Here is an 11,320-nt window from a genome sequence, read left to right as displayed (position 1 = left end):
AATACAGTGTGATTCCAAGTCTTTTATTTGATTACTCTGGTTATGTATCTTGAAGGATTTACATTAATTTTTTTTTTTTTTTTTTAAATCTTGGAAGCTGTATTGTTTAAATATCAAGCAAAATCAATTATACTATGGCAGACATAGTATACATCACTTCATAGAAAGCTGTTGCATGAAGGGGAAGGGGTAGGTGTGAGTAAGGGGGAGACAAATTTGGTAAGAGACAAATCCTCTTGCTTTCTAGCCAGTCTTCAAATATTAGAGGGGCTAGGGGTGGATGAACTTGTCTCTTAATAAGTACCAATTAAAGACATGACTATAGGTCCGACACCAGGTGCACGAACAGCCTGTGGCTGTAGGTAGGTCCTGGTGCATTCAACAGCGGCCGTTGGATTCATGACTAGCACGGGTTAGTTACACCCAACATACAGATTCTTTGTGATTGCCAGTGATAAATACACTAAGCTGCAGACTAGCTATATAGCTCTAAAATGCAATTGCAATTACAATAATAATAATCTCCCCAGGAAAAATCACCTGGTCGAGCTGAGGCTGCAAATCCTACCCAAAGGCGTCCCTGCTGGGGCGAGGCGAAGAGAACAAACCCCTTGGGCTGTCCCTATGACTTGGTGCTGAATTCTCATCCCACAAACTGGGTCCAAAAAGGAATAATATTTAGATCTTTTCTTTGTTCCTGATGTTCAAAATGTGGGGATGGGGCTGTGGGCAGACAACTATTCATTGTAATTAGCACAAAACTTCCTTATCTTCACCTGCAGAGAGTAGACAACTGCCATGAGCCAGGTGGGAGAATGGGGCAAGCAGACTCCACTGCATTCCACATTCCCCATCAGGGCCTCAAGGACACGGACCACTGAACCTCCACTCGGCCCCCATGTGCGCCCTGGCACCAGATGTTTGTTGTCAGTGTTGAGCTTTGTGATTTGTGCTAGTTTTGTGCTTCCTGGGTCTGACAAAAGCAGACTTTATGGGACATTCAGTCAACATTCTGCTGTGCATTTGCTGAAATACATTTATTGATTCTTACCAGGTATCTTAGATAGTGTAGTTTACAGGACAGTTACACTATTTGCCCAGCTCTGGAATAAGTTTTTCCAAACTTTTCAAAGAGAGCAATCGATGGTAACACTGTCTGAAAGTCCTAAAGAAAAAAAGAGAGACAAAAAATGTTGTTTCTCTTTCAAGGTTTTAACTTCTTTTTTTAAAAAAAAAATACTTTTCTTTAGGTATTTTAGAGCTCTAAATATAGTCTTCTAGTTATATGTCATTACGAGTTAGAATGCAAATTATGCAAAATAATGTGTATGAAATACATTTTTATATTATATACACACTACTTTGAAGAAGAGCACAAGAATCAACTGATTTAATTACAAGCAAATACGTGTTTCAAACTCCAAGTAACTCTAGGCACTACAAAAATTCCGTGATCCAAAAAATAGATTTTATAGTCCTTTGCAAATCATGGTATACAAAATTATATCATCCTCCCTGGCTACCAGGCAGATTAAAGATAGCAAGATATCCTTGCATTATTTTAACTTTTCTACCTTGGTCAACTTTAAAACATGGCTATTAAACCAGCTCCATGAAAAATATTAAATAAATAGTAGTGACGACAAATTTATTAGGAGTTCTGGTAGACAAATACAAGCAGGGTGACTCCTGAATATGTTTTTTTTCCAGGAACAGTTCTAGGTTGTTACTTTTTTTTTTTTAAATGCAAATGCCTACAAATTTAAATTGAATAAGAGAAATGCAAGTGAACTTGTGCCTTAAAAATACAGTGTGAATACAGTCATCAGACAAGAAAGTAAAATAAGCTAAGTATTCTACACAATATTTTGATTTAGCTTCTTCCTAATAAATGCTCATGGTAAATGATTCCATGGTATTTGAGACCAAAGGTTTAAACATTCTTAATAAAATTATTTTCTTGACGTTGAAATACTTAGAACAGTTTTGCATTTAAATTATTTTCCCCTTCCAAAAGTAGAATGCCACAAAAAAACCATTGGCTTTCCTGGACCTCATGATTAATTTTTAAGACAGAAGGTGGTGTGAACACTTCCTACTGTTTTCTTTTTTTCAACACAATGCTCTGTGAAAGTGCATGGGAATGCAATGTCTTCAGAAAATGTCTGAGGTCATGAGTGAATAAAAGCTAAATTTTTAACCTTTTCAATACATTTCACAATTAGAAAGGTTTGGTTTTCTCTTAAAAACAGAAATAAAACTTTTTTTTTTTTTTTCCTGAAAAGTGACATGAAGCAGAATTACCATTCCCTGGATAATTTAGATTTAGCCGCTTTACAGACCACAGTTCAGCTGAATCTCCATAAACGACCAAGCAACTATGACTTCTAGCAAGCTTCATGCAAACACTGACACGGCCCATGTGAGTTTCTTCTGCACTGCATATTGCCAAACTGTGTCCATATAATTTCTTACATCTCATAATTAAAGTTACTTGGTATGATTCCTCCATCATTCAGGTGCATAAATCTTAAAATAGCAAGGTAGACACATACATTCAAAATTAAATACTTCCTGTGTGGTATGCAAGTGAGTATTGCCCCATTCATAACTGTTCACAAGATTTAATTTTTAATGTTTCTCTGTGCCTTGTACCGCTCAGTATCTTACCTAACAGAAACAGCCTATTTGCATATTTTCAAATTCTGCTTTAAGAATGGCACAGTGTTTTAATTTTCCGTGTGTGTTTGGCATCATAAGCACTTTCCTACCACAGGAAAAGTTGTCCATATAATTATTAAAATAAATATTATTATAACTCCAGCATAATTGCAAATAGTTTCCTTCTAAAGTGAAGCTAGTTATATTTAATTTAGTAAATTCACAAGGCTAATATTGGTCATGGGAATGGGAAAGAAACAAAACAAAACAGCTGTAGCTGATGAAAAAGCTATAATTTAGGATTAAGCAGTAATTCAGAGCAGAATACAGTATCCTTCATTTTGAAAATAGGAAGTATATTTTTAATTTACATGCCAGGAGAGTTAGGTAGAGTTTAATAAAAAATGGAGTGAACTTGGGGTGAGATGAGGAGACATCCTGCGCATCAGGATAAAATCAGGAACAGTAAATCTGAGCATTGAAGAGGTCTTCATTTGCCAGAGCAGACGGCTTTTGCTATTAGGATGCCTGGCCAAACAAAAACAATTGGCTGCCAAAATTAGCTCCTTGGGACGATTTAGGAGCCTTTGAAGTGAACAGTTTTTTGAGCTGGAACTAAGCCCAGGTCCAGCTTCAAACTCAAATCAAAATGACAAAGAGGAAATATTCTGTGCCACACGCCCCCTCAGTGTAAGATTACTTTGGGTTGGCAGCTGTACTGTTTATCTTGTTATTTAAAGCTATTTCACTAGATGCTCACAACTGGGCATTTAAACAACTGGCTCTGATTATGACGACAGCAGTTATGTTTGACCACATCTAGGAAACATCGCATGGTCTGATGGAAAAATAAAAGTGTTGCAGGCTTTACAGTTAGACTAATTACAGAAGTTTAGAATCTGTACTAAATAAATGTTGCACAGCACACATGTAAAATATAAATATCCTTTTAGGAAAAGAACTCCAGCCATTTCTGTATTTGAGACACAGATTTTAATCAGGTTTCAATAGCATGGGAAATAAGGCCTGAAATTACCACTTGGATTTGGAAGATCTATCTCACAGCACTGAGGACAGTCTGTATCATCGTAGCAGCATAAAGGGAAAGGAATTGGAAGCAAAGTTCTCATCTTTATCTAATTTGATGGTAAAATGTAGGTTGAAATCATGCAGTGAAGCACAACGATGCACTGCCAATTGATTCTGGTAAACCACAAGGATCATCTGGAGTTTAAGCTGATTATTACATAGCATAGAATTTGTGAAGTTATATAGATAATCCTTTTGAAGCTGTGAGAACAAAAGCATATGGAGAAAAACAGGCTTCTTCAAAATTATTCTCCCTGTCAATCCCTCATTGTTGGTAGCTGGAATGAATTAGTGTATAAATAGGAATTCCCACATATTGGTGAGATTGACCCTGCAGTTCTGCAGTCTCAGGATCCTAGAAGCATGCAGCTGAGCATTATGGGATTTTTCAAAAATGTATTCTTAAATCATGACATGTAATTCTCAGCATCAGAGACCTGTAATTCTAAGGGCCGAGATCTACTTTTCAATTTCCAACCAGAGTTAATATAACACTTTCTTTTTAAACTTGTCAAGCTTTGACTCCTTTCACTCGAGTAAATTATAAGTGACTCAAGTTCAACTGACAGAGCTTAACAAGACCTATGGACCTTTTCAATATATTTGACTACCTGACTGTCATGTCTGCTCATCAGTTCTAAATAGTGGAGTCAAAAAGGTGACATAAAGCCACCAAAGATTTGTCTCAGTCAGCACACTCTGATGTCATAGATTAGACATGCCAAATGCTCACATAGTTTATCTTTGGAATGTTGTTATTAAAGTCAGTTCTAAAGAGATTTTACATCTGAATATGCAGGCATAGATAAAAATACAGACCATGTGCAAACAACATTGGCAAAACAAAGAGACCTTGTAGATCTACATATCAGCTTGAAGACCTTTGAAAATGTGCTCCTGCGTATTCTAGTGACAAATTTGCACTAACAGTCTTTCTTTTCAAACAATTTTGAAAGTACTGTACAATTTCCTGTAATATGAAAATGCACTTTGGAATAAGATAGGAATTACTATTAAGTATCTTCTTGGAAATGTAATGAAGTAGAAAATCAACTCCTTCAGACCAAAGCAAGGATAGGCAAACAGCAGTAGCAGATCTATTCACAGATTTTAATGCCAGAAAGTACCACTATGACCATTTATTCTCAGCTTGTGCATACACACTTTGGGTAATTCCTATAGCAAAACTATCAAATCTGTAATAATTATGAAGCCACTGAGCACGTGGTAAACTTGGAATGATAAGTTTACAATAAACATCTGATTTAAAGTTTTCAATAGTATCTCTGTAACAAAATTTCATTTTGTTGCATAAATAGAGATTTGGTTGCATAAATGGAAATTAAAGTCGCATTAGGTTGTATGAATGCAGATTTACTTTGTGGGTTTGGGGAAATAGCATGTGAAGATCTTTCAAAGATAAATTGTATAACTTCTCTAATCAAAAGTATTCTAGCTATAGCATGGATTCAGAGCACCAAGTCCTCTTCTGAGCAAATCTAACAATACTGAAGACAGTGTATTATTGCATGTTGTCAACCACGACACCGCGTGCTATGCAAAAGGCAAACCAATCCATGAAATTTTTGGATTCTAAAAACTTTTTGTAGTACTGGGATTATATGTGTTGCTCCTATAGAGACCTACAACTGTATGTAACTTGTGTTAAGGATCAATGACAGGGAGAATAACTGAAAAGTGCACACAGCTGCTAGAATCTTAATTCTATCTTCATGCTACTGAATAGTAAAAACAGGGAAGAAAACTCACTTTTCCTCAGCTTGAAACCAACATCCATAACTACACAGCAGGACTTTAGAAGATGCAATGGGAAATTCTGCATAAATGTCCATGCGGTATTTATGTCTTTAATGTAGGGTAAGCTCGCTGAGCAATCTTCCTTTCCCCACAAAGCTGGGAGACACCTCATGTGCACACCTCATTTGAAAACCAGGCGGAACTGTCAAGTGCCACTGTACAGTCATAGTCCACAACCCCCTCTGTTTAATACTAAGTGGTCACATTTAAGTATTCCCTATGATCCTAATGTTTGTAATAGTAAAATTAGAGTTTTAAATTGAGCTGTCATAGTAAGCCTCCTGACCTATTAATAGCCATGGAGGTCTCTTAACAAGGAAGCAAAATAGAAATGCCAAGCTGTTAGACAAGTAGAATGTTGATCCAGCTAACTTTTATTCTTAGCAAATTTATCAATACTGGTTAACTATACTTCCAACTAGTATAGGGCCTTCTGACATGACAAAATGAGTGCAACAACCCATTCTGTCAATACAACACAAATGTCATTTCAAGTGCTCAAAACCCACTAAGCTACCCTAAAAAAGATTGATTTATCTGCTCCAGTGTTTCTTTGGGGCAAACTTTTCTCACAACTGAAACCAATTAGTGGGCCTGGCACTTGTAGTGCAGAATGTAGGTCAGCATCAAGTAATAAAAAAGTATTGACTTTTCTCTGTCTGTAAGCAGCATGAAAGGGGTGCCATGGCCTTGTCGTATATGAAAAGAGCTCCATTAATTTCACTTATTTCAACCAGGGCTGTCAAATACTAATGCTTCTATTGCACTTTTCACACAAAGTACATTGACACCAATCCTGGCCCCAGTGAAACAAGTTTACAATATTTCAGTCAGTGAAAGGGGTACTATAATTTTTAATTCCCTGTTGTACATTTAGTCTCTTTAAGCAGCACTGTTCATAAGACCTATGGAGAGATATGAGCTGGGACGTTAATAATGGCTACACACTTCTTCCCATGAGTAACAGAACCTATTTCTTGGGCATAGTTTCAACAGCTAATTAGCCATAAAGTTCAGGACACAGTTGTTTAGTGTAACTCTGTTTTCGTGGCTGGTGGGCACAGACTGCCAATTTTCCTTTCCTCTGTGGTCCAAAAATGAGGAATAGGTCTTCTGTAACTTAAGGCTATAAAATTGAAAAGCTAATGTGTTAACCAATTGGGTCAACTAGCCCCTTCAAGTAAGAAATAATAATAAAAGCCTGGATCATGCCTTAGGGATTGGATCTTACTGTGTCAGTGCAGAGGTATTGACTTCCAGGGAGAAGCGTGCCTAACTGGAGTTCCCTGTGCTACAGTGGACAAGTGACCACTGCTGTGATGAAAAAGGTAGAATTACACTTTTCCCTAATCAGTTTGTCAGCACAATGCAGAGGAGAACAAGGAGCCATCACTGATGTCCTACTTCAACTTTCTCCTAATGCTACAACTCTAAACCCTCTTAATTGTCTTCTTTTGAGTAAGCGCTGTGAAAAAAACTGTGCTTCTGTGAAGACTTATGAGCTTCTCCATACTGTGGCTTGACACAGCAGTGGTCAAACTGATCTAAAAAGTTATAATCCTATTTCTCTGTATTATCTGCAATTTCCCTCTCAAACTGCCTGCTTTTATTTTTCTCTTTTTCTTTGCAAGTGAAGTTTATGGTTCTTCTTGACAAGCTTGAGGGATCTGAGTGTGGTGTCTAACTCATTCCTTAATTACCTCCTGCAAATGCAAACATCATCAACAACAATAAAACTCTTTGATTTAGACAGACTGGGTGACTATAGTAGAAGGCAATTTTCTACTTGCTTTAATGACTTTGCAAGTGCAAGTCTTACCCTTTGAATCAACTTGCTATTAGATCTTAAAATAAAATGGTATCGTATAGCCATCATAAAAGGCAACTTTATGACCTTCTGTGTTATGCTTGCATCAGGCAAGTTTTTTCTACTTGTTAGTTTCAGTCTTTTATTGACATGATGATAATGTGTTGCAAAAAAATTAGGAAATTATGTTCACAGTTGGAAATCTAACAACACTATTTTAATATCCTATCTTTCAAACAGAAAGAGAAAATATTAATTGCTATTTAATTTATGTAACAAACATTTCATTATTATTGCACTTAAATTTTCATAGAGATGTATAACTATCACTGACTCTTACACATTTAATCTTTTGGAATTATAAATGAGTAAACCAAACTCAAACAATGCTTGCTAGGGAATATGAAAGATTTCTAATTATGGTTCATGGGTCTGAAAAAACACTGGTCAGAGAATCAGACACGTTTAGATATTTCCTGCACGATGTGTTCAGTACAAGCAGCCCATCAGCATGTGCTTCTCTTTGACAGCCAGGCTAATATGGAAATTATAACTCTGTTCCTCCCTTTCTCTAATATTCTGAGGAGGAAGTGCTCTGCTACGAACCTGTGCTTACTGAAATTTGCTTTCTTAGCTCAGCAGCTAAGCTGTGCTAATTTGTTCTTTGGAGTTAACTGCTTAACACAAGTCAAGCTCTAAAACTTCTTGTCTTCATCTGTGCAAGGTAGGAGAGGGTGTTTTCTAGCCTTGAAAAGAGCCTGTTTCTGCTCTTGCACAGTTAGAAGCAGTTTGGACAAAGGAACAATAGCATATCCCAGTGTACCCTTCCACAGCTGCACAAATTAAGCTATGATATGACAGCAAATAATGATGCTTTTGAGAATTCAATTGCTTGAGCCATTGTACACAGAAAGCACAAGTATTTCTGAATGAATAAGATATTTTACAATAGCTGTGTTCATTAAGGATTACAAATGTGTCAACTCTTACAGTGCTTTCTCACAAGCAAAGGCAAATGATAGCTTGGCTTTGATGGAAGTTTTGTGCAAGGACAAAGGAAAAAAGGAGAAAGATTTGGTCCAGTGAATGACTTTTTCTAGTAAGTACTGCCTTGAAAATTAACCTGAGATCTGAAACTAGCCTGTCCTTTTTGTCATGTGTAATATAACCAGCAATGAAGATTTGTGGTCCAAATTTGCATTTGCTACATTTACTTAGTACCCTGCAGTCATTGTGGTTGCCCAAGGGGAAGGAAGGGTGGAATTCCCAGCTGTACCCTCTAAGTTCATTTATTCCATTTATTGATGAACTGCAAGCCAGACACTGTCTGCTCCTTTCTTCCAAACATGTACTAGCTTTACAATGCTTTAAAAAGAAATATATTCTCTTTTATAAATAACCGTTCAGATAATTAATATATTTATGTGTTTAAAACTAATCTGCTGAAAAAGATTAAATCACCTTTTTGTAGACACTTTTCAGGTACTTTTAGACACATTCAGAGCCAGTATCAGTAATAAAAAACCAGAATTTGCGAAACAAAAAGTTACAGTCCATGCTGTACTGTACTTTAGCCAATTATTAAGAAACATGTCCCAATTTCTGTTCTGAAAGTCTGTATTTGAACCAAAATTGCCAAAGATAATATTCTATTTTTTCAACTAATGTAGTCCTTTTTTACAAGTAAATTAAATTAAGAAACAAATGTGAATTTCTCTGCAAGCTATTTCATACTTCGATACCCTTGAACTTTACTGAATCTGGGCTAAACAACAAATATACAGTTGAAATATTTCAGTAGGTTTTCAGAATCCCAGAGGGCATTTATTTGCTATTGTCATGCAGATGTCTACTTCTTGCAGGCTATTGTAACAAAATATTTTTGAAGAGGGAAGTAGGTGTTCATCTTAATTTATTTAAGATGTATAAATAACATTGTCAAGTATGAAAGCACACTGATGAGTAATACATAACCCTTTTATGGAGTTATTAAATCTGAGGTGGAACTATGCCTACCACTACATTCCTGTGGACAAAAAAAAATATAGAGAGTCTTAAAAACATCTGATGAAAAAGTAGAGGGCATATTTTTATCACAGGGCTTTTATCATAGTAGTATTTTTAAACCAACTCCTTGTCCTGTCTATCACACATATTCAGCTAACAACAGGACTTGTATTAGAGGATAACACACTTAGGGATAAGTATCTTGACTTATGCCATTTATAAGCTGCCCCTTTGATTTTCTAATCTGTTCAACCACAACATTCTGTTTCCAGCTGAAAATAAGCCAATGCCCAGTACTGAATGCCAAGACAAACTCAGAACGACTTTTAACCTACAGGAGTAAAGCCAGAAAATGTTTAACCTGCCAAGATCAAGTTGCTACTATCTCTGGCTTGCCAAAATGATGCCAGTAGGAGTAAGGAGGAAAAATTCTTTGTTGAAATCCTCAAGTGAAAATATTTTTTTATCTTATCAGGTTAAGTTGTATCTGTTTGAAAAAAGTTGCAATAATTTAGAATCAATTAACAAAAAAATACATGCTGATTGCATTGTATTGGGCATATGCAGCAAAAACAGTACTCCAATTAGATTTTATCTGGTTTGACATTGTTCTGGATGATGCTTTCAAACCTGATTGCTTTCTGTGATAAAATGAGTAGATACACAGATCAAAGGAGAACAGCGGATGCTGTCTAGCTGAGCTTTAGCGAGGCTATCAACAAAATCTCCCAGAGAATCCTTTTAACCAAATTGGTAAATTGTAGTCTGCATGTGCAGACTAATAGATGGAATAACTGTCCGGAATATCAGGTTCGAAGGTTTGCAATGAATGGTTTGTACTCTAACGGGAAGCTCAGGTGCTATCCTGGGACATGTCTCATTTAATGTCCTCATTGGTGAACTGGAGGTGGAGATGGAATGCACTTTCATCAGGTTCATTCACCAGTGATGAAAGCTAAGGAGGAAAACAGCTTTCCTGCTTTGTAAATATAAGCTACCTTCAGAAGTGATTTAAACAATCAAACAGAAAAAGGCCTTTCTCATTTTGCAGGCAGCTTACTTTGGAGATCAGGTAACACTAGAAAAACTGTCTAGTCCAGCAGATAAAACTGTCCTATCCAGTGTTCACCAATGTTCTCACTAATCAATAAAACTGGAACAATAGCTCCTAGGTTAATACCTATTGCTATTTTATTTTCCGTCTTATTTATTTATATATGATAACCTATCTTCTGTGTGTGTCATGTTTTTCTTCATTTTTCAATGGCACCTTTTTTCTTGTGTGAATACACTCGTTCTTTGATACAGTTCAGGGATAGCACCAGCAACACTGATTATTCACTCAGGTGCCACAGATGACATCTGGCATGGATTTGAAGTTAGTTTTGTCAAACTACTGCTGATTAATAAACTTTAGGGAGAGGGACAGTTGATAGTTACAGCCAAACAGATTCAACAGTGTTTGGGAAAAAATGAAATGATTACACATATTAGCACAAATTTAAAAAATACATTGTTCAACACTTCAAGAACTGAAATCATGCTGTCTTATTTCAGATATGAATACATGTTATATATATTAAATGTAACAACTTATGTAAACATATTCTATGATAGTACATAAGCAAAAGATTATTTCATTTTCAGGTGGATAACTTCCAAACTAAATTCTACACTCCATTGTCCATGTTGAGGAAAGCATTTAGCCTTAAACTTTCTTTAACATCTTTATCTTTAATGTCTAAGCAGAATGTCGAATGTATGGCTGAGCACTTTCATATCTTATAAATGAACAGGAACTAGGAATTTTTACAATGTTTTATATGCTAATTTATTCATTGACAATGTAGTAGCAGTATAAGTTATACTGTAAAGTTTCCCATACTTCTCTGAGGACTTTGGATTTGACCTGAAGTGTTGAAATTCTTTAAATAGCAA

General features: G+C 36.1%; 1 protein-coding gene across 1 annotated transcript in view; it reads right to left on the bottom strand.

Moving 5' to 3' along the window:
- Positions 1–1,084: 1,084 nt before the first annotated feature.
- The window catches only part of SPATA17 (spermatogenesis associated 17), a gene marked incomplete at its 5' end in the record, with an annotated part of 85,272 nt that continues 75,036 nt past the window's right edge, over positions 1,085–11,320 (bottom strand). The window contains one exon of the mRNA XM_008946610.1: positions 1,085–1,165. Coding sequence (XP_008944858.1) covers positions 1,085–1,165 — 81 coding nt within the window. The remainder of the gene's footprint in view (positions 1,166–11,320) is intronic.

Source organism: Merops nubicus, unplaced genomic scaffold (assembly GCF_000691845.1).
Source record: "Merops nubicus isolate BGI_N331 unplaced genomic scaffold, ASM69184v1 scaffold13400, whole genome shotgun sequence".
NCBI lineage: Eukaryota > Metazoa > Chordata > Aves > Coraciiformes > Meropidae > Merops > Merops nubicus.
This window is presented reverse-complemented; position numbering and strand designations above follow the sequence as displayed.